This window comes from Phalacrocorax carbo, chromosome 1 (genome assembly GCF_963921805.1).
Source record: "Phalacrocorax carbo chromosome 1, bPhaCar2.1, whole genome shotgun sequence".
Lineage (NCBI taxonomy): Eukaryota > Metazoa > Chordata > Aves > Suliformes > Phalacrocoracidae > Phalacrocorax > Phalacrocorax carbo.
In genome coordinates, this window is record NC_087513.1 from 82,172,644 (window position 1) to 82,197,418 (window position 24,775).

The 24,775-nt window shown below is 40.7% G+C and overlaps 1 protein-coding gene across 2 annotated transcripts in view; it reads right to left on the reverse strand.

Moving 5' to 3' along the window:
* NTF3 (neurotrophin 3) overlaps positions 1-6,352 on the reverse strand; it is a 51,684-nt gene extending 45,332 nt beyond the window's left edge. The window contains exon 1 of one of the 2 annotated variants that reach the window (XM_064462190.1): positions 6,124-6,352. Coding sequence is in view for 1 of the 2 variants with exons in the window: in XM_064462199.1 (XP_064318269.1) it covers positions 6,124-6,141 (18 nt within the window). In the remaining variant the exon portion in view is untranslated. The remainder of the gene's footprint in view (positions 1-6,123) is intronic. The other variant, XM_064462199.1, reaches the window with a different exon arrangement.
* Between the last annotated feature and the right edge of the window lie 18,423 nt (positions 6,353-24,775).

The following is a 24,775-nucleotide window of genomic DNA, read 5'->3' on the forward strand; positions in this document are numbered from 1 at the left end:
AATCAGAATTGGGGAAGACCCTTTTGCATGTGTGTGAAAAGGTGGAGAGGAGAGAGAGGTAGAGAAAGATAAGAGAGGGATGGGTCTATGGTCTTGTTCTGATCTTTCCAAATGCATGCTGCCCTGAAGGAAAGGGCCACCTTGCTTAGCTTACTCACAAAGCAAGACGCTTTTATCCTGTGAAGGAGAGAAGGAGAGTCTTAACTGAGCTGTATGCTTGGTGTGTCTTTCTTTTAATTCCTCGGGAAGTGTAATCTTCCTTGAGGCTTTCTGTGGAACAGTCCCCTTTGGAGTTACGGTTCAAGATACAATCAGGAACATAGCTGTATATTGCCTCTGGTACTCATTTCACAACCTTGAAACTACTCCATATCCACCCTTACCACTTGTCTCTTCACACGCACATCCCATCTGTCCCCTCAGAAAGCAACTTATGCCCACATCCCCCACCAACAGATGTACGAACAGGGATGTCTGTCTCCCACACAGAAACAGCTGCCATCCACCTCTGTCATCCCTACCCACGAGCTGCTTCTTTCCACTGTCCGCTCCTAGTCACCATGAGGAGACGCACACATGGCCCCATACAGGCAAACATATGCAGGGACACCCAGATGTTCCAGCCCTTACAAACACATTTCTCTGGCTGTGCCCGGGCTACAAAGGAGTCCAGGCGGGCACAGATGCCCCATGTTCTTTGAATTCAAACACAACTCAGTCACGGTGCTTTGAACCCCTTCCTGCAACAGTGCAGCTCTAGCTGTACCCATTGATCCCTGTCTCTTTTCCTGACCAGCCAGCAGGTTGATGCCACCATTTGCATTTTATTTTCTCAGTGATTAGGCAGGGAGGGAAGCGCAGTGGTCAGAGGCCAGAGTTTTACCCTGGGCCACGCTGGTGACAGTGGGCTGAGTAGGCTGCAGTCTGTGGTTTCAGCCCAGCTGAATCCCAGTGGCTGGGACTGCTGGCTGTAGTCATGCGTCTCCCCCTCATGGACAACCGCTTCACTGTCCCCACAGCCCACAGTCTGCTGTGGTGGGAAGCTCACTGCTGCCAAAGGGGCCTTCTGCTGACTACAACTGGCTCCAGGAACCACCAGGAAAAATTATCCAGCTAGAGAGCTTGAACTGGACATTGCAGTTGGAAACCAGAGCATAAAGTAGGACAATTATTTTCCAACACAGTGAATGGCTATGCAAGCACCAACTGCCTATTAGCTAAGTATTTTACAGGCTACCTATTTTTTTGGCAGGAGCTGATCCCTGGAATAAATCAGAAAGGCATCCATGAACTTTCATATGACTGATGCTTTGTAAGTTCTGGGCTCAGAGCTTTCAGCCTTCAAGCCTAGCAGTTTGGTGTGATCAAACTGTCTTCTCCCAGTGCAAGTTTCACAGGATTACTGACAATCTTCTGATCAGCTATGGATGGGAATGAGCACTTTCCTACCCAGTGTAGGACAGTTCTTAAGAAGACACTGAAGCCCTAGGCAAGCTGGACAACTTGAGATATTTGTAGAACAGATTTGAAGAGCAGGTATGGTCAATATATGTGATTGTTTTGAAAAGAAAGATGTTCTTAGTGTTTGTCTCTGATACCCAAGATCTATCCTATGTTTTCAACCTTCAACCAGGGCACATTACTCCAGTATTGCTTCAAGCCATGGAGAAAGCTAGTAATTTCTTGTTTCCTTTGACTAACACCTGTACTCCCTATGTGTACATCAACCCAATGGTTGTTCATCCAACAGACCTGTTAACTACCTAGTAACCCTGTTAACTGGTTCTAGAGAATTCTCTCTACCATTTTGTGCCAGCAAATGTATACTGAAGTTTTAAGGCATGAAAATAAGTTTCTCCAAATGAAGCTGGTATAAATATTTCGGTTAGACATCCTGGGATTTTCTCAGGATCATTCACCAGTTCTTTAGAGAAAGCCTGCAAAATCTCTAAAGGAGAGTCTGCCTGCTGTGCATGTTATGCAGAAAGCCAGCACATCTAGTGCACGTTCGGTCCTATTGCTACCCACGCACCAAACCATTTTCTCAGTTAGTCATCTTTCCCTACCCTCCTTCTCAATGCAAACATTGCTTCTTAGCACTCGCGAAACTCACTTCTGTTGTGTGTCTTACATAACTTATTTCAACATGGAGAGTTGTGCCACAAACACGGTGGACACGTGATTCTCCAGTGAGCCTCGGATAGTCATCTTGCACATCAACTCAGTTTCCTGGGTGTGTGTTTGTAACTTTCACACAGATATATGTCCTTTACAGCAACCCAGTACTCTTACATGGGTCTCACTGATTTCAGCTTCTTCATGCAGACCAGCTGGGTCGTTCTCATCACATGCCTCCCTCTACAACTCTGCCAGTCTTTTAAGCACAGCACTCACTGAACACATCTGTCCCTGACCCTCACACAAAGCCAGTATCTCATATAGCTGTGCACCTATCATCACTGACTCTATGCATTTACCTGTGCCTCCTACTTGCTCTTCATTTGCACTTAACTCCCAACCTGCTCTGATGCTGCATATTTGCATGCATGCTCTCTGCTCTCTGCATGCAGGTATGGCCCTTTGCACATTTTGACAGCCTCCCTTTAAACTGAGAGGCAGATAACTACAGATGGCTTAAGCTATCATAAACTTTTTCCCACTCTTCATCACTCTTCCATCCCCCATAAGCTGTTTTCTTTCTCCAGGGCCCCACACCCAGGTCTGCATATTTACCTCTACTTCCCTCACTTACTTTGAGGATGCTGTGTGCACAAATCTCTCTTATCAGACACACCTTTTCACTCCTTTCACCTTTCCTTCTGCAGTCCTTACAACCAGGCATAAACTGGTAGGTACCTTACTTGCTTACACACCATCACATGTCAACCTGCACTAAGCATCTCACCCCTCATAACATGAACTGTCATTCCCATTCATTTCCACTTCATGCCCTACAGCGCCTAACTCCACTCACCTCCCCACACACTTCACACTTTAATTTTGACCTTAGTACAGCCATGTGGCTTATACGGCTCTCCAGGTAGCTATCCCTCCCGTTCCTTCTCCTCCCACCACTTTTTATCTTTAGTCATTTCTCCACTAGCACATTTGTTCCATTCCCTCTTGCTTCTTCACTTAGCCAGTACCTACCACAGAGATATACACATTTGATACATGTCTCTTAACAGAAAAGCAGTCTTTTTTATTTGAGTGTTTTCCTCCTCCTCCCCGCCAGCCCCTCCCCCCCATTATTCCCTACTTTCCATTATTTTCCTCAACTGCTTCCCCTGTAACATGCAGCCTGTTCTTCCCCTGTGTTATCCCAACTGCCCAGTAAGGAGGCATCCTCTGTTTCTGCTGCCCAAGCACTCCTGTACATTTGCACCACTTTCTCTGTTTGCCTACAAGGCAATACAAAACCAATTTTCCTCCCATTCTGTGCTCTCTTTCCCTATGCCTCCTTTAAGCCACCTTTTGCTCAGGCATCTTTACAGAAACCCCAGCTCTTAATCTCACCCTCATGTCTCCTACATTCCTCATTTTTCTGCACTCTCATGCTTCTCAAGACCTGCCATGTCTTTATATTTCTGGCACAGTTCAACCTGCCCCCATGATTCCCATTATCTTGCATTTCTTCACAGCACCTTCACATGGCTTTTTCCCCAGTTCTGTCTCTCCCTTGCAACCAGGCAGCACATGTCTGTAGCACTACTCCATCAGCCTTCCAACCCTCTCTAAAATTTCTCTAAGCAACTACCCCCTCACATACCTTTATGGGTCCCTATACCCTTTTCCCATCACCACACCCTGTCTGCATCCAGCTTATTTCTTTCTCTGCATTCCTCTCCTTGGCATGTATTTCCATCACCACGCAAGCTTTCTCTTTCATACTGTAACACCTTCGCAAATATATCCTCATATCTATTTCTTGACAGAATCAAAGGTGTCTTCTTTAGACGCCTCCCACAAGCATCATGTAGCTGATTATTTTCCATACCTTTCTCCAAATAGACAATAGTTCATATCTTTCTTCCTCCTCCAAACATCCTTTGTGCCCTGCATTTTCACCTTTCTCCCTCCATTCCCACTCCATACCCTACAAATCCCTTGCAGACTCTAGCATCCTTGTATGTCCCTTTCATATCCTCACCCAGCCTCCAGTCTGCACTTTTTCCCATCCCTCTCAAGTGTTACTTCCCCTTCTAAGAGCCTAAACCTTTCCCACCCACAAAGATCCTCCTTTTCCAGTTGACCTGCAGTGGTTCCCCTTTTAAGCTGACCACCTTTGCATGGCTCACCTGCCCTTATTACCCCAATACACAACACTTAATACATAGCAGGTTATTTTCACTATATAACACTTTCCCTCCAAACTCCTTATATCTATCTTTCTGTTTACCATCAATTCTTATTTCCCTGGAAAAAAAAAATAATCCTAAACCTACATGTATTGCATACCTCAGTATATAACACGCTTCTACACAAAGCACTCCCCTCTTGTCTCTGCTGGTACACCCTTTTCTCCCCATATATTGGGTCCACCACCTGCAATCATGTCTAGTTTTCCTCCCCCCACCATGCTCACACACAGAGCTCCTGGTACTGACACGTGTATCTAAGACTAGCCTTTTTACTACAAGCAGCTGGAACCATGCTGAACTCTCTTCCATTCTCTACTGCTTTTGTCTGCCTTGCCACAAAGTAAGTTTTTCTTTTTTTTATTACTAGATTTTCCTTTTTCTTACATCGTATTTATAGGTGTTTCTTGCATCACTCCTCCACTTACAGGCTTGCACAGATCAGGTATTTCTGTGCTTGAGAATGTCTCTCCTACTTTTCTGGGTATTTTCCTGAAGGGACAATGTAAAGGCAAACTTTACATACCATTTGCACTCCTCATACAACAAATCACATGAGTCTAAGAGTAAAGAGTGCTTTCTGAAAGATTGTAGCTCATAACAATTGACTGGACCATATAGCACACATCTCTGTCTATTTAAAAAGGGGGAGGGGGGAAGCAATCCCCCTCGCACACACACTCATCTCTAAATAACTGTTTTTGCAATATAGGAACCAGAGAATGTGCGCATAGCAGCCCTATTCAATCCAAAATATCCATCTCTCCGGATACTGCATATTTATAGTTCAAGAGATAGGACCAACACAGAGCTTTCCCGTTTATTTTAATGAAGGATTAAGAACTGATCAGAAAACTATCTAAACCATTCAAGGACTTTTTCCCCTCTTGGCTAACAGCAGTTTGGTGTCTCCATAAGGACTCGCCAGTAACTGACGCTTTAAGCTGCATTTCAGCTGTTTAGATGAGAAACAGCTTTCTATTTTGCTCTCTATATGTGCGTCTGTGTTGATTAGTTGTGTGCTGCATTCCTAGAAGGCACTTAACCAAACGCTGGAAATTGCAGTGTAAGAATAGTTTTCCTGCCATCCTAGCACAAAGTATCTTTTTCACCTAGACACAGATGTGCAGGGAATCCTTTGATCTCCCGTTCCTCCCAGAGAATTTAGTGTTTGGGTTTGAGGAGAACGGGGATTGATTCAAAGGTCATGAATAGGGTTTCCAGTGTCTGGCACACAAAAAAACCCAAAAGCGCCAGTGAACTTAGTTACCTGAGACAAGCAAGGTCTAGAAATTGGGAATTTTGACTTTGCTTGTCATGGGGTCTAACTTTCCCTGAGGGCAAGTGTGCTACTTATGCTGAGGCTGGTTCTTGCAATCCATGCTCAAGATTTGCAACCCCTTTTGTTATATCTGAAGTTGCTGGTTTCCCTCTTAAAATAAAACCAAGAGGCTCCTTTGCTTTTGCCTCTTAAATCAGATTCCTTTAGCACCTCATATTTCTCCTCTGCTGTTTTCTTGCCAGGGACCTGAACAACAGCATGCAGAGCAAGAGGAGAGGAACCTCAGGACTAAAGCAAGCTATAGGGCAAATAGGGGTGGGGGAAGGAGGAGGCACAATGGGAAAGGCAACAGCATTTGGGACAGATCTACTGCTTACAATACCCCCCTCTCCTCTTCATTACACTTCTTTAAAGGACCCCTCTCCCCCCCCTCCCCTCCCCGCCCTCTTAGGACCCTATTAGAAAACGTCAAATTTCCCTTACCGTGGTAGGAGTAACCATGGCATCCGTGTGAATGTTTCCAGAAAAGTCGACATGAAGAGAAAGGTGGATGTAAATATGTTCATTCAAAGTCCCAAAGTTGGTCTGCTTGGGTTGTGCAGAGTTGCTCTATGGGAGAGGAGCCTTAAACTCTGAGTCCCGTGAACATAATCTGCTCGATTATAACAAACCAGCTCAGCCAGATGGCTCTGTGCTCTGCAGATTAACCCCTTTATTGCCACACTCCTCTTTCCCTACCTACCATTTATAATAACTTTGCCTGGTTGGGGAATTTCAGAGAATGAGGCATTTTTTTTTAAATTACAAAACCATCATGAAGGTCATTTCTTCCCCTGTGTGCTCTAAAAAAACATCATGTGTCTATTTTCTTTTTTTAATCTGATTGACAGTTTTATTCCTCTTCCTGGCAAAATCTTTTCATATTATTAAGAACAGTATTAGCACCAGGGAACATTTTAGAGAATTCTTTTGTTAAATCATAACCATCTCTTCCGGACTGCGATTCTCAGAAGACAAGTATTTTATTGCAGGAATGTCTCTGTGTTTGCACTCTAATGGTCCATCCACTCCCCCCCTCCTCTTTTTCCCCCATACTCTCTCTGTCTCCCACATGCACACTTACACACATGCACACGCACGCCCTTTGGTCAAACTGCCAGCATGTGTTGCTATTCTTACCCATGTTCAGAAGTCACTATAGGACATGTAAAACAGGTGAAATAGAGACACAGAACTAGAATGCCATGAGCCTCTGCTCTCTCCCTCTGGCTCCTTTTTTATTTTGTGGGTTGGTTTTTTTTTTTATTACTTCAAAATCTTAGGCAAATTTATTTCTTTGGTCAGCGTTTCTGTCAACCAAGTCACCTTCCATGACACAAAAATAAGTGTTGGGAGAAATATTCACTGTTAAGAACAGACCTTAGGATAGATTTGTGTCCAGATATTCCTCCTGTTTTGATTTGCAGATTAGTCCATTAAGTAAAGGATGGTGAGTGCCAAAAACATGGAAAGTTCATCAGCAACCAGCAGTGACTGGTTTCCAAACTTTTTATTTAGAGTGATTGCTCACAGAGATGGCTGATAAATTTAGCCGCATGCCTCTAAGTCTCCCTCTAAATTTACTTGCTTAAGTCATCTTTCTTTTCTATTTGATTCAAGCATAATTGAGCAAGTCATAACCGTAAGAATATGGTCATATAAGATATGGTACAACACTTCAAATCTTAAGAGTCACTGGAATGTTTCCTTAAAGAGTACTTCCTTTACTAGCTCATGAATGTTTTTCTTTTGTTATTTAAGCAAGGAATCTTTCCTCTTTCCCCTCCCTGTGTAAGGATGATTAGCCCTCTCATGCTGTCAAAGCAGTGTACCATTGTCTTTAAGACATTTTAATCTACCTTGATAGTTGTTACAGTTTTATTGAAATATTTTCCACTGTGGATTGAAACACGGTCAGTGTTGTTTGTTGTGGTTGTCTTTTACCTGACTTTTTTCAACCATAAAATAATCCTGTTTAGGGAACCCTGAACACTACAAGTTGTACCTGTCTCATAAATTCTGCCTGAGTTGCTGATTCCCTCTAACTGCCCAGATGCAAAAGGAAAGAGTCCTCTTCCACTGTTGCCTCCTAAGAATTTTCTACTAAAACCTGCTGCTTTGCCAATCAAAAAACCACTCAACCTTGAATAACACTAGAGCCTTTTTTTCTTCCCCATTTGCCTGAATGCAGTTTCCATCATTTTTACAGCTTTTTCAGCTAAGAGGAGGGAGTCAGAATTAAATCCTGTCCACCCCAGCACTGTAGGCAGACCTGAGAAATGCCTAAAATGTGACTCAGCTTTTAATCTTCTGAAGTAGACAAACAGTGCTAGGAACAGAAAATTTTCCTGTGGTTGGTGAACGCTCCCCCAGAGGTAGGCAAAGGGTTAAGCATCTGAAGGCAGCCCTAGCCCGGGAACTTCACATTTGCAGCTAGCCCAGCAAAAAAAAAAAAAGGAGGAAAATAAGTAAGTTACAAGTAAATGTCCTAGGCAGAGGGGCTGCCTACCTCTGATGGGAGTCAAACCTATCAGATCTGGGCAGTTTGCACAAGTTGAGGGGTTTTGCCCTGTGCTTGTGTCTGGGTCTGTGGGCAATCAGACGCCTTGTAATTTGAGATATGACACCTTAATCTTGCCAAATATGTGTGCACTGTAAAAAGCATTGTAGACACGGTGTTTTCACAGCTATAGAAAATGGAGGCATGTTTGGTCCTCACAGTTTTCCAGCCTTTCCTCTAAAGACAATTCTGTTGTTCTCAAGCTGTTTTTTTTCTAGATATTTTTACATCTTCACCTGTTATTCTTGGGTGTGTTTGGGGTTTTTTTTAATGCTAACCTTTAGCACAAGAGGATTTTTTTACACTTTAAACATGTTTTTGAATTTTTTATGAGAAACAATAAAGCTCTCTAACGGTCATCTTATTTTATGTGTAGTCTGTGGATTTCAGGTTCTAACATGGACAAAAAAAATTGTTACGTTGAGCAAGTCTCTGTTCTGTCTTGAAGAATTTGAAATATTTCTCAAAGCATGCTGTAGAAAGTAATCTTTAAATTCTGGGGATTTTAATTGGAATAATTACTAGACAGTGCTCTGATTAATTAGGCACTTGATCAGACTTCAAAATATGTAACATTTTATATACTTTGAAGATGTATTATTCTCTACCTATTAGCAGATACCACTGTAATTGCATGTGATGTTAAAAAATTGAATATTTATAGAGAAGATATGCATGTATGTAAACGGATGAAAATTTTATTGGCTTTAATGCATGCCTTGGGTCATTAGAAAAGCCGGGAGCTGCTTTTCCCCTTTATCCATTAGCTTTTGCAACAGCACCACTTTGTGGTTAAAGTCCCAAACAGATACTGAAAGGGGGAACGTCTGTAGGGACATCACATGTGCTTCAACATGTTTGCACTGTTCCCATAGTGCTCTTGATGTACATTGACAAACACACTTACCTGCGATGGAAATATGTTCCAGCCATATGGTTCTCCATTTATGAGGTGGTAGTTTTGAAGTAAAGACAAAGAAGAAGAAGTGGAAGCAGAAGATTAGCAGTGAACACTTTGTCTAACTAAGAACACTAATTCAGGACGATGTTCGCCTTTTAAATGTCAAAATCACTTTCATCCGAGCTTCCAGAATTTAATAAAGGTTATGACAACATCTCTAGAAAAGATTTTTCCTTGACATGTGTTGTAAGTTTTGTTAAAAGTGAAAATTAATCCAAGCGTGGTTTTCTTAAACTGGTAGAAATGGTGGTGGGAAAGAATAGGTTATTTTAGAAATTATTTATTTAAACTTTATTTAAATATTATTTCAAGAATACCAATGGTACTGTTTCAGAGCTGAAAACATTGCTGAAACCTCATTGATATTGGCCTTCCATACACTTGCATTAGTGCAGAACTTGAGCCATCATGTATGCTCAGATCTGAGTTTTCCTTACATTCTTGCACCCAGGCTAGAGAAATGAGAAGTGTTAATTTAAATGAAGATTCACAATTAAGGCCAAATTTCATTCTAATGCACATTTCTTGGAAAGTTGTCTTCTGTAGTTTTTCCTCTTTCATTAAAAATAATCTGATAAATTCTTATAATTACAACAGCTCATAAAAATTAAAAAAGATGACGCAGTGAAAAACATGTATGCAGAGCTGTAGACATGCCAAGAGTAGGATAGAAAAAATGCAGGGCAAGAACCATGAATTAGTGTCACACTCTGGAAGTTATTGCTCTTCGGAGCTATTCCTAAAAGCAATGCACTTTACAGAGTTAGCTTTTATGTATTTCACCTGTGAACCTATTTTCTTGACTGAGAATTACCAACATGAGATGAAATGGGATTATAAATACCATATTAATTAAAATAATAAGTAAACAGACTTTTTTGTACCTACTAAGTACAGCTACTTGCACTTTCTTCTGGGAACTATTTTACACACACACAACAGAGCAGTATTCAGCCAAAGATTTTAAGTGTTTCATTTCTAAGTTCCCTGTTTAATGAAATGTAGGGATCTGTACTCCTGTATCAAAATAAAGTTATATATTAAGTAATATAGAAGAGGGGACTTGCACTTGCCAATAAATATCTATGTGTTGGCAATAAGGTTATGGATCATTACAGATCTTCTCTACTATACTGATGTGTTACATAACTTACCAGTTTAGCACATATTTTGGACTTGTGTAATATTTTTCTTTTTCTGATAGTATCTAATTTTCCTGGAGACAGTCTTTATTGCAGGAATAATTAAAAATTATTGCAGCAGAACTAGGTTAGTTGATGATAGGCACCACTTCTGGAAACTAACAAACAAAAAATCTTCTTTGTAACAATAGACATACTTTTAGCCTCTACTCATTTGTTATGATTTCCGAATTAGTTAAACAGAACTCACTTGGCTATCTGCAAAAAAGCCATTTCTTCCTTCCATAAATCCTAAGAAAAAAAAGGCAAACTAATGCTACATGAAGAAGTTTGGTGCCAGTACTTATGCTGGAACTGGGAAGAGGTACCTCCAGTTTGTAATTATTCTAGATGAGGAAGGAGATATTTAGAATCAAGCACCATTCTTTTGCAAGGAAGATAAATACACACTGGGACATATAAAGGTGCCTAGCCTGCAAGATACATAAAGTACTCTGGTAAGGCACCAGCTGGAATGTGGTCAGGTTCCAGTTCTGACCAAGTTCATGTCAGCAAAAACCTGGAAAATGATAGAAGCTATGATCAAATGTGTAATATAGTTCAAAACATAACATATGATGAGAAATGAAAAATTGGAATTGCTTACCAAAAAGAGAGAACTTTCTAGGTGTTATGACTGGATACTTCAAACTCACAAAAAGGTTCTTCAGAGAAGAGACCAGCTCATGTCCTGAATGACTGAGACAAGAGCTGATAAATTGCAGCAAGACAGGGTCAAGTTAGACATGAAGAAAAACTGGAGACCCCAAGCTCCAGAACTGGTTGTCTGGGGCTGCTGTGATATCTGCCTCATAGGAGGTCCACACCAACAGGGTAAAGAAATCTGTCAGGACCCACTAGACCATAACTGATCCTGCAATGGGGCAAGGGAAGGTCTAGGCACTCTCTCTCAGTCCATCTTTCCCATGACTGTATGACTTACATAATTTCTGAAAACAAATTTTTTCTGGAACATCATGTACTTAGTACTCTGACATAGCTTTTGAAGAAAACTCCCCAGTGAAATCTTTCAGGAAGTTTCTTTTAGATATCCATATGTCTTGGTTTGAGACACTAAGGGACTTTATCACCAGGGGAATCGACTGCTACACATAGCAGAGCTGCTTACTAAAACACTAGTACACACTAATATTTCCCCAGCAGGAAGGTAAACCTCAGTACTGTTTTTCTCTCGCAGACTGATGCTTCTGTATTTTTGATGTCCAGTGAAACCTGAAGCAAGTTCATAGAATCATAGAATGTCCTGAGTTTGGAGGGACCCACAAGGACCATCAGGTCTCCAACTCCTGTCCCTGCACAGGACAACCCTAAAATTCATACCATATCTCTGAGAGCATTGTCCAAGTCTTGAATATCATCAGGCTTGGAGCTGTGACTGCCTCCCTGGGGAGCCTGTTCCGCTCCACCACCCTCTGGGTGAAGAACCTTTTCCTAATATCCAACCTAAACCTCCCCGGCCACATCTTCCTGCCACTACCTTGGGTCCTGTCATTGGTCACCAGAAAGAAGAGATCAGTGCCTGCCCCTCCTCCTCCCCTTGTGAGGAAGCTGTAGACCACGATGAGGTCTCCCCTCAGTCTCCTCTTCTCTAGGCTGAACAAACCAAGCAACTTTAGCCACTCCTGATATGGTTTCCCCTCTAAACCCTTCGCCAACTTTGTGGGCCTGCTCTGGACACTCTCTAGTAGCTTTATATCCAGGACACAGTTGACCCTCTTGGCTGCCAGGGCACACTGTTGGCTCATGTTCAGCTTGCCATTGAGCAGAACCCCCAGGTCCCTCTCTGCAGAGCTGCTCTCCAGCCTCTCGTTCCCCAGTCTGTATGTACATCCAGGGTTGCTGTGACCCAGGTGCAAAATCCAGCACTTGCCCTTGTTAGACTCCATACAGTTGGTGATTGCCCAGCTCTCCAGTCTGTCCAGAGCTCTCTGCAGGGCCTCTCTGCCCTTGGGAGTGTCAACAGCTCCTCCCAGTTTTGTGTCATCAGCAAACTTAATTAGGATTCCTTCCAGTCTTGCATCCAAATCATTTATGAAGAGATGAAAGAGTACTGGCCCCAAGACGGATCTCTGTGGAACCCCGCTAGTGACGGGCTGCCAGCCCTATGTAACCCCATTGACTATGGCACTTTGAGCCCGACCCATCAGCCAGCTGCTCACCTACTGCATTACCTTTTTATGCAGCTGTGTGCTGGACATTTTGTCCAGGAGGATACTGTGAGAGAGAGTATTGAAAGCTTTACTGAAATCCAAAAAGATCACATCAACTGGCTTCCTTTGATCAACTAGGTGAGTAACTTTGTCATAGAATGAAAATAAGTTTGTTAAGCAGGACTTTCCCCTCATGAACCCACACTGGCTAGGACCAATGATTGTGTTGCCTTTCAGGTGTTTTTCAATAGCTCCCAGAATAATCTTCTCTATAATTTTGCCAGGCACAGAAGTGAGACTGACAGGCCTGTAGTTACCGGGGTAGCTGAAAAAGAATGAAGGAAAAGGAGAAGACAAATTTTTTTTTTTCAAAGTAAGTAAAAAAAAAATCTACCACTAAGTCAAGCAGTTCCAAAGTGAAGGGCCTCAGAGCATTGCTGGTATGCAAACATGGCATCAGCTGTGTTTGTTAAATTCAAGCAGGTAACCCATCACTGAAATGAAAGCCACAGTTCTACTTAATACATCTGATAATACCCCTGCCACAGGGAAATGAGTCCTGACTTTTGTATTTACATTCTTAATCTTAGTGTCAAATATATTTTTTCTCCTAATTTGTCAGTTTCCCCTACGGGAAGAAATAGAAAATAAGGCAAAGCAAAGAAAGGAAGGTAAAATAGTAAAACACTGCATGTAAAGAAATGCTTCCCAACCTTGCTCACTCCTGTGCAATCAGCAACAGAAGTTAGTGTAATGATGGAAATACCATTGGGCAATGACATTTTCCATAAACTAATTTGGTTAAGGTTCTTCTTTTTGTTCTGGGATTAAGTTTGCTAGAACAGAAAAAGTATTGATGCAAAGTATAGCTGAAGAGGCGCGGTTAATAGCAGAAGCTGAAGTCAGTGGGACATTTCTTAGCATTACCTTGTATACCCTGTAGGTAGTATTTGTTAGTTAGTGTTTTTTGTAGTTAGTGTTCTGACCTTACAAGGCTCTTTTATTTAAATTAAAGCAATATTTATTCACACTTTTATCTGATGGATGCTGATGCCCATTTGGCTGAGCTTCTACATTTTAATTCTCTAACAGCTTAGTGTGAAATCACATCTGCTTGAGCAGGGCAGGGCAGCAAACATGGCATGGATTGACTTTCAGGCAGCCTAAAACTCAAAGTCCCATTTGAACTAATGGAGATGTACAGATGGGGGTTTTAAACAATTCTGCGCCAAATTATGCTCTCTGTCAATCCTGGCCTATCTTTTTTAAAAAATAGGATATGTACCAAACTTACACAGTACATTCATCTGGCTGCCTAAGTACTCTTTCAGGGTATATAGACAAAAGATTTAATTTAATCTGTCTATAGTATTAAATTTAAGCTCACTGTGATTGTGTTAGTGAACTGTTAGGAAGTCCCCAGTCTGAACTGGGACTGTTTCAAATGATGGTCTCCCCAGCAGCTACCAGGCAGGTCTGGCAGCTGGATTGTTCTAGGCCCATCCCCAGCAGGGAGCCTGTGTGCACCTACCCTCTTACAAGCAGGTCATTAGCACAGACATGGGTTGCTCCATGTCCATTTGCCTCAGCACCCTTGAATGCTTAGTTTATTAGTATTAGTTTCTGTAGGGGAATAGACAGTGATCGGCGACCGGAAGATTATGGGATGTGACGGAAAGATAGACTCCTCCCCATAGGAGTGGCAGGAACAGGAAGCTCAAGAGCTATATAAGCGTGTGACGCAGCTAAATAGACAGACATTTTGTATCCATCATATTGGTGTCTGTGCATCACTGTCCCCAGGATGCGTAGAGCCCTGTGTCCCGGAGATATGCGGCCCAAGATAAATTCTCCCGTAGAAGCATACAGCTACAAGTTTCTTAGTATTAGATGTAAGCAGTGATTTCAACAGGGTCTTCCATGCACTGTAGGTGCAGGACCCCAGCCTGAATTTATTAAAATGCACTATTGGAAGAGAGCTGTTTAAGCAAGTGGCACGGTCTTAAGTGGAAACGCAGAAGTCCAGAGCCTGCTCTCAAGCTCAGCTTGGCTCTCTGTATGAAAAGCAAGCTTGCAAAGGCAGCTTCTAACATAGCCACAGATTGCCCCCTGGACCATGTTGGGCTCCAAGGACCAGAGCCTGGAGGCATCATGCAGTACTGAGCTTAGGCAAGGTATGTGCTAGTGGTCTGCATGCAGCATAAGAGACACCCATGTAGATAGCTGATCAAGGATGCAGTATACTTACCAGTCAAGACCTCTCCTTAGGTCCTGTGTGAACAGGCAGCAGGGTTTTTTGCTTGCTTAGAGACTTTTTTGATCTCAATTCAAAGGAAGATAATACCATTTTTTCATTGCCATGTGTCTTTTTTATAACCAAATAAATGGACAAATGTTTTTTGCCCAGAATCCATCCACTTTTATTTGGAAGGAGAGGAAGGAAAATTTCAGGCTGTAAGGAATCAGGGGGAAGAAGGAAAGAAGTAAAGGCATAGAGGATTTTAAAATAATAATTTCTTCTCAATCTGAAGATTTTATGGCACAGCATTGCTAGGCTTTTGACCCCAGCTGTCATCATAAGAAGAGGGGGGGAAAAGAGGCTGAATGGAAAAATCCAGCATGTTCTTTTGATTGAATAGTACTACTGACAGTTGAGGCTGATTATGCTTCAGACTGTCCATGCCCGAAGTTAAGTTTAAGTTCTTAGTTTATAACTATTCTCTCTGCCCTCTAAGGCAGCTCATGCCAAATACTGTTCTGCTACATGGTCATGACAAATCTCTCTTCCCAAATATCATCGATGTTTAACCCACGCCTGTGATTGTATAAAAGGTTCCTACTCACATGTTTTGTTGTCTGTCATGTCTCTCATTCCAGTTCTATAGTTGAGCCATTTCTTTATCAAGCACCACAAGGACCAGAATAGCAACTGAGCTTAATGCCCTGCAAGGAAAGAAAATGAAGAAACCATGTGTTGAGCAGAGGACAACAGAGAGTGTTTATTACCACAAGATGGGCATGGTCACACAATTGTCCATGACTGGCAAAGCCTAATGCATGAGTCATGCAAGCTTGGTCACACAAGTAACAATAGGAAACTTTATGGGGCTTTACAACGGTTACGAGGTTATTGCATGTATGTCCTAATACACATGGTGCATTTGATTTTCATCTTTGCTTTAGTGTAAATGCTTTTTCTCCTTGCAGAGAAGTTTCTTCTGAAGGTAATTCCCCATTATGGATGGCTTCTCTCAGTAACCAGCTGTGTTTGTTAAAGACAGGCTCTATCCCTGTAGGCTTTGCTTTCACTATAAAGGAAGACATCACTATGTTGTATAATGGCTTGAAATGTGTCTAAGTAGTTGCAATCTAAAGGTATTAAGGATAGTGTTCATGACACTATTTATAGCCTAAGTGTGCATCTTGGCTTTCTCTTAATTAATCATGGTCTCTGCCTAAACATTATGAAGTGAATAAGATGAAACTTTTATCTTGAGAGCAAATAAAACTTTTTTGCATGGCTAGTTCTTCTAAAATTAGAGATTATTGTTGCAGCAAGGCACTAGTTAGTGTTGCAGTCAAAACACAACTGATAAAGACAAATATTTTGCCCAAACAAAGCAAAACTCCAGGAATTCCTGATTTCTTTATGGAAACATGACTATAGTGCACTAGGCCCAGAATGTTAAACAAACACACATTTAAATTTGTCCATACCAAACTCCACATAATCAATTATTAATTCACTTTCTTCAACATATCTTGATACTTTCCCTGTATCTTCCCTTAACTTTTTGCAACCTTCCCCCTTCTTCCATACAAGACTTTTATCTTTCAAAAAATCTCAGGAAAGGAGTGGATGCTTTAGTGTATCTAAAAGGTAACAGATCTGGGTTCTGACTGAGCAAGTGAGTAAATTTCAAAAATCCTCCTAAAAATGCCCAGCTAAACCCAAAACATTTCCTAGCATGCAACATAGCTCTATGTCCTACTCCCACACACAGTCTTTTGTCCTGTGATGTGATACCTACGGCAAGTTGTAATTGTTTCACTTGGAAAAGAATAACCATGCAACATGCCTTACTCTGTGCTGAGAGAAATGCCACATGTCATTTCTGTTGCAGTCCTGTCTCGAGTTCTTTAAGGCAATTTCCATGCTTCAGTGTGTTTTTCCCAGGGATGGTATTCTGAATCAGCTTAATAAAATGAAGAACATTAAAAACCTCTATGGAATTATCCTTGCGTTACTTATTAAAAGGCAGTAGACATGCCCCTGCTCACACATAAATGGCTCATACTGTTAAAACACCCCCTACCGTTGTGGAGTGTGGTTAGCAATTAATGCTGTGTCACAGACTTGTGTATGGCTGTGTGGGACGCACAGTTTGATGGCGGGGAAGGCGGGGACAGGAGAAGAGGGGATAGTCATGCTGTTCCCATGAAGGAAAATATAAAATCCATTCAGAGATTGGGGCTTGGATTTAAGTGTGAATTTATCAAGAAGTTGTACTATTGCATGCCCAGAGAGAGGTCCTCACAACCCAGGTGGGGTTGTGCGGTCTGTGGGTTTAGGGCATCTGTATGCTGCACTCTATGCTTACGAATTTCAGCTTGCACAAAATCAGTGCCTTGGGCTAAAATCTCCTTGTTTTTTAGTTCATGGTTCTTTTTCATCTCCCAAAACAGATGAGTTGGATATGCCAATACTGTGTGATCTACAGGGACTTCTTTCTAAACTGCCAGTCTATCATTGCAACTGCTGTTCATTGTACAGGCTGTTAGAACTGACCCCTATTTATGGACAATTTCACCTCCTTGGGCTCTGCATGCATGGGATTGTGCGTATAAGACATGTTTTGTGGCCCCAACCAAGTGTTTAACATATCACTTACCCTTTCATAAGACCAGTTCTGGGTTTTGTGTGAAAAAAGTGAAGTACAGTGATAGTGTGGAGGCAAACAGGAAGATGAGTGAATGGAATAGATAGTTGGAGAAGTAAATAGTACTGAAAAGCACAAGAATGACTGCAGTTAGAGGGACTTAGAGAAACAAAGGTAATACTTTGTGCACACTGAGGCTACAAAATCAAGTCAACAGCAGAGGAAGGTGATAAGACATGACTTTTTCTTCTACAATGGCCTGAGGCACAATCCCTTTTGTAATTATTTCATACTACCGCCTACGCAGGCCAGTTGTTAAGAGCTACAATTGAATAGTCATCCTCTGTACTCAAAAATGCACCCAGAGTCTAGCTCTGACACAAAAACAGAGTCCTTTGCCATAAGTCCCAGATTATTATGAACAGTTGGTGCTGGTACTGAATGTTTCCAAGATCTCAAATGAGATGTTCACTTTGTCACAGTATTTTAACAAAATATACAATGGTTTTGTTTCTGTGAAAAAAAGCAAAACCCAAACAAAAAAACCCAAACACAACATTTTATTAACATTTTATCTGAGAAAAAAGTGTAGTTGTAGGTCTGATTGGTCTGATTGAAAAAACCCACTGAAATCTCTGCTTAAAAGGTTATTGTGGTTTTGAAACCTTTGTACTTGAAAAGATTCAGTTCTCAAAGTCCACTTAAAAAAAAATTATAAGTAAGATCAATTTGGATCAGATATTCAAAAAATGTTCAGTGAGTATTTTCAGCTAAAGAATTTGAAACATTAAATGAGAATGACCTGTTACTTCAATACTTGCCTTATATTTACGTATTTATTGCAAAAATTGTATTTTGATTAATAGATGTCCACCCAGCTTGCATTAAAAGGGTAACACTCTTTGACTAGTATGTTCTGGTATAATGCAGTACAAATGATGCAGGAGATCTAATCCTGCATATTTTGTTAATAACTTCTGCCCAGAGGAGTTGGGGTTTCCTGGCTTATACAATGATTGTTCTGGACCCACCTCCTTGTAAGCATGCAGAATGGTAATGGTAAGTCTCCTCCTGGGCACTCCATATCTAACATTCAAAGAAAATGCCCACAATTTTGCAAACACAGATTAACTATTGGACCTCCTGTATTATGGGTGAGACAACACAGCCAGATATTTCGTGATTACAAGACAGCATCTGAAAGTATGCACAAATGGCCTATCTTTTCTGTTTTGCTGTGAGGAGCCAAAATAACCTTTTTTTGGTATTTTGTTTTTTTGTTTTTGTTTTTTTTTCCAACTTGCCTGTGGCTGCTAATGTCATTCACAAGGCAGGCAAGACTAACCTTTGGTATTAGGGGTTAACATAACAAGAGCGGAAAAGCACACTTCAGCCCCCAGGGAGGTGGATAAACATTTAGATTCATTGCTGGTGGGTGGCTGTTCTGCTGAGAAATGTCCTTGCTTTTAGTCTGGGTTTTTGGAGGAAAGACATGAAGCAAAAAGGCTTTTTTCTTCCACTAGATATGATTATGAAAGTCTTCCAGCTTTGTGAGCACTGGGGATATTTACTAATCCTTTAACGTCTTTGTGACAAGCAGAGAGGTAAAATGGACCCTTTATCAGGCTTTAGGCAGTTCAGAAACTCCTTGTCCTGCAAAGTGAGTGTCAGAGTGTTTAAAACCCACTGAAAATAAAATTGCTTTATATCCAGCTGAAAACAAAATTAATAAAACCAGTGAACCTGAGGTAATTTCTTGCTCATGTTCTATCTCCTCTTCATTAGCAGAGTGATATAGAAGTGACCACAGTGTAGATTGGACCCCTGCTTTGGGACTAATTGTCTGAGTTTCTTTAAAAACCATTGTATTTCATTTTAGGAAAGAAATTAGAGTTGGTTGTTCACTGAAGTGGGTGGGTGGGGAGATGGGATGGGGACCTAAGAAACTTCTTTTGGGTTGATACTAGTTACATTAAATTATAATTTTTGTTTCTTCAGAATTGTTTCTTTTGGGGTACTTTCACACTAATCAGGATCTCCCTTTCTTCCACAATATTCCTGGGAGCTGCAGTTATGTTATCTCATAACCTTTCCTACACAGACCAAACTCTTCGCATGTTAGATTGCATTTAACCCCAAGGTCTAAAAAATGTCTGCTCAGGCATCAGAGGAGCAAAATGTATCTCAGGAAGTAGTGTTCAACCAAAGACTGCAAAAAATGGTGACAGGAATACTTTGAGATACAGTTCCTATGAATCCTAAGGAGATCTTGAGTGATGGGAGATTGTGTTGAACAAAGCTGAAAAGAAGTATGTACCCAAAGAAGTATGTACCGCAATAGTTTGCCCGGGACTATTTCTATTTGGTCAGAAATTAAAATGACAAATATATATGGGGAAAAAAAAAGATATTTTGACTTTGTAACTCAATGTAGGAAAAACATTTTTTGCAATATTAACACATGAATTTCAGTTTTGCATAGCCTTTAAAGTGTAATAAATGCTATTTATCTGCCTCTAGATTCTAGTTACCTGTACGTATATTACAAGGAGTAGTAATTCTGATGCACTTCTCCTTATATATTTATTTTTACCCCTTTTCAGGATCAGTTCCAAAATTTAGCATTTTACTATTTCTAACTAATTTTAATATATACACAGATTAAATTTTAGTATTTGCATTTGCCTTTGCACTTGTGGGGTTTTTTGCCTTTGCCCAAAACTTAGTTTTTTCTCCTTTTATCCCATGTATCTTTGCATTGCATTCCTTTAAGCCCTTCCTTTTATCCTTCTATTTCCTCTCTATTTTTTTCCCTAATTAAAAAAGAAGCCACAAAACCTCAAGCAAGTACTTGGAGACATTAGAAGATGTTTTAGAAAGGTGTTAACTGTGTTAGATCAACAGCAGGTGTAAGCAGCCATTTCTTTAGCTTCAGTGGAGCTACAAGAATTTATAACATTAAATTTATGCCTTTGTGTTTGTGTTCTCTGAACAAAAAAAATGTCTAACCTTTTCCCTCCCTAAATGCACTGGAAAATTTTTACAAAGAAACACTTAATTACTTAATGGGAAGAGCATAGAATTAAAGAAGCTCTGTTGATTCAATCCAATGCATATTGATTTATTGTGGGTGAGGATCTAGCCTTTTATCATCTTTGGTTTTCCAATGTGCTGGCCTCTGAACTAATTTTCATTGTTAGTGTAATGACTTCTGTCTTTTTTTAGTGGTGAGCAGTATAACATATAAATTACCCAGTGATTTTCAAAGGTTCATTTCCATTTCTATCACATCATTCAGTGACGATGAACTAAGTGTTGGATAGTCCTCAACCAGTGTTTATGTATTTTAAAACATTCATCTTTCTAGACAGTACTTATAGGCAGCTTATATATGTATACATCCCTCTCATTATTAAAGTAAATATATATATATATAGTTACTAAAGGTAACTACGTTTAATTTTACCTCTCTATATTATCTACACTATTTGTATTCCTGACTCTTCCCCCCACAATAACCGTGTCTCAATTTCATTAATCGATATAGGTAAGGAAATGCAAGCATTCCATTTTTAAAAGTGAAGACTTAGTCAAATAAACTGCAGTATGTTATTCAGTGGTAAAATTAAATTAGTAGCTGGGAGGAGTTGGGAAACATCATGGGTATGAACAAAGGAAGGAGATAACACCAAGTGGATGGTGTCTGCTGCCAGTGGGGACAGTGCTAAAGCTCTCAAAACATTCCTGTGACACTCCTGAATTACACCCTGTACCAGAGACAAGCATAATCTGCCTACCAAGTGAATTAAAAAGGAATAAAATGCCGGTGCTGGCTGGAAGCTGGCAAGAGTTCTGCTCATTGACTGCTGCCTCCGTTCATCCCCAGCTTTCATGTGCAGGTTTGATTCTGAAAGCGCATTACACTGTTGTTGTTGGCACATGGGACGGAGCTGAAGCAGGCAATCAGTTTGTGTAATCACCACTCTAGCTTTTCAGCCCCATATCAGTTTCTCATAAACAAACCACAGGCCCAGTCCTCTGAGGAGGTCAATTCATTCAGCTGCTGCTCCGGACATGTAAATGTCCCTCATGGGTGTAAATCAGTAACAAGCTCAAATAAACCAGTGGGTTTGTGGTAGTGAAAAAGTAGCATGTGTAAAATACAACCAAGACCTTTAATTTTAATAGCAGGACTCAGCATCTTACAGGATCAGCTCCCAGGGTAGCCAAAGCCAAACAAGGATTAAAATGCAGAATACTTCCAAAACAGTCTCTGCATTTTCACCAGCATAACTGAGAATAAAGCTCAACCCTTGCTGGAGGGACTGTGAGATGTCTATGACAGCCTAAGGTTAAGGTTAATGATAGTGTAGGAAATGGACTCAAGAGTTTCTCCGTGGGTTCTCCAAGCAACCTGCTCCTCCTGCTTGCAAGGAAAAGACTGTCCCAGCCCCTATGCAATACATGCAATACAGCCCGTAGCCCATTAGTGACAGCACCCTGCTGCAGTGAGGGAGATGCACAAATTCCAGACCAAGGTCTCCTGTTTTTCAGGTGAACACCTTAAACTGAAGTTAGTGAATAATGTGGCTCACCTTAATTAAGAAAAATCTGAACTTCTTCCCTAATGCCATATAGGGTGTGGGGTTTTTTTTTTTGACTGGTTAGTGTTTTTACACTAAGGTACAGGGGATGGAAAAATAATTTCCTGTTAAAATCTGTTTTAAAAATAAAGATCTAGATAAAAAATTATTAAGGTTTTCTACTCTTATGTAATTACTGATCTTGAAGCACTGTCAAATAAAAACATTAAAAGACTTCCTCCCTAAACTGTAAACTGAGTTAAAATGTTTATTTTTAAAAGCCTATTGTTTTCAGTCATTGTCTTTTAATTCTTTAGAGTGGTTTGGGTATTTTTTCCCACTCTAGTATTATAGAAATTTACTTAAAGCTAACTGTAAATGATGACATTCTCTAATTCATCTCTTTACTACAACAGACAACCCAAATGTCAGGGAAACTGAAACTGAAATCAAGGAAATCAGCAGTGCCTGCAATGACAGCTGCCAAGGATCAGCTCAGGTATTTCGAGGCTGTAGAAAATCAGTTGTGGCAGTGGTTTCATTTGGTCACTTTTGCTTCTTTTCTTTGTGTCTTTCCATCTTTACGTCTCTGTGATCTGGACAAGCAACTGCCGTTCCCCTTTTTACAGAAAAAGTGTAAAAGCTCCTTGCCATGTACTTGCAAGATGTTTCTTTTGTGCTTTCTTTCCTTTCATTATGCCACACACACATCTTGGTTCCAATGTTTTTTAAAAATTTGAAACTATTCGAGTCCCAAAGAAGTCAAGACACAGACTAATATATTACTGTATTTAAAAAATCATACAACCTAGATCACATTTCATGATGTCCAAATCAAGAATCATCAATTGTTGGGAGTTTGACCTCATAAAAATTTCAGTTTCATTTGAAAATATATCTAATTACGTTCTTCTGAGGGCTTGAGTTTCCATTGGTTAGGCCTTAAAATGCACTGTCCTTTCATTTCCATTAAACTACAAGCACGTGATGGTTAGCTAGATTTCTAAATATATGTCAGATACCCGATGTATCAATGGAAGTAACACAAGTCTGGAAACTCTCTTACAAGCAGAGATATCCTGTCTCAGAAAGTCTTTCTGAAACAAGTTGTACCCAGACAAAACTTCTGCTGCTTTCCATTGTGACAGCTCAAATGTGGACCTTTCCACACCAGTGAAAACCTGTACAGGGCTGGTTCCTTAGACACTTGCAAATTATAAGCTGTACTGATGAGTACGTGCATATGCTTAACAGCATCCATGCTATGAAAATAATACGGCATTAAAATTCCCCATGCAGAGTTGCCCTGTTCTTGGACAATCCTCAACCATGAGAATTTTTCATTTCACATTAATGTGTAAGGGGGGTGGGTGGGGGTGGAGGAGGGGATGTGTTTCCGTGGCATATTTTTCCATGGGGCTGAGAAATGGGATACAGGAATTAAAGTTAAAGCTGAGACTCCAAGACTAGGGAGGCAGTGGAGGGCCAGCCCAGGGATGACACGCTTAATGTGAGGCATTCTTCCCAGTGGAAAGACTTTGGCACATGTTCCAGAAGGGCTTGAGCTGACATTGTGACTGGGAAATATCACAGTCCCTTTCACTTTGAGCGGGTACTTAAATTGACATATTGGCTCCTTTCCAGGAATATTACAGCGTATTAGTAGAAAGGAAAGGCTTTCCTTTCTAAGAAGTCATTGTAATTTTTGTAATTCTAGATGTAGCCAAAAATGGGCACAAAGTTGCACTGTATAGTTTCAGTCCTTTATGACTCAGTTTTTCATGTTATATCCAAACAATAGGACAGGCTACTGTCAAAACATGCTGGACTTTTTATCCAAGTTTCTGTATTTCACTTGTCATAACATCCTGGACTCAAGGAGGTGCTTGCTTGCAAGCCACTGCAAAGTGAGCATCTTCTGTTGCTGGCACACCCTTAGCCCTGTCCCCTCTCCACCTAGGAATCACGGAAAACCTCCAGGTATACACCTTCTTCTTTATATCTTTGCTGCTGCCACAACATTAATTCCCACCACTAATTCCTGTCAACAGATCAGGTGATCTCAGGGAGCCCATAAATTCATGTTTCGGTGATTTCCTCTGCTTTATAATTAGACTTCCATTCATTAAATAAATCAAATACATATGCTGTCTGCTGGCTCAGAAGTAGCAAAACGTGTACATGGAAAGCTTACAGCTATGTCTCACCTGCTCATACCGCCTAAATGAGTGCAGTCAGGCTGCAGGCTCCCAACAAAGGGGAGGCAACCAGGGTCTTTCTGTGCTGGGAACTGCTCTAACGTTTCAATGCAGGACATCAGTCTCGCAGACACATTACCGGTGTGATACTTTCCACATGTAAAACACTTCCATTCAGCTGCTGCTGGTTTAGGTACTCACAATGTAAAAGACATAGTTATCTCTGTATAGCTGTGGGAATTACATTTCAAAATGTGGGGTACAAAGCCTGCTTGGTAAAGAAATGGCAATAAATTGGGAAGAGAAAATAGCAGGCGGTTCTTGTATACCCTAAGAAATCTAAGTGTGTATTTATTTATATAAATGTTTAAACAGTTGCAGGAATATTATCAATAATATAATTTTTCTTTCTGAGAGTATCTGTTGAAAGCTAACACTTTAGTTAGACTCCAGTCATATTTGAATAATATCCATAACCATTTGAAGAGTGTCCAATTATTCCTTGGATCAAGAAGTAGTTCAGTTGCTCTAAATTGAAAAATGTCTTAGCATCGTTTTGATG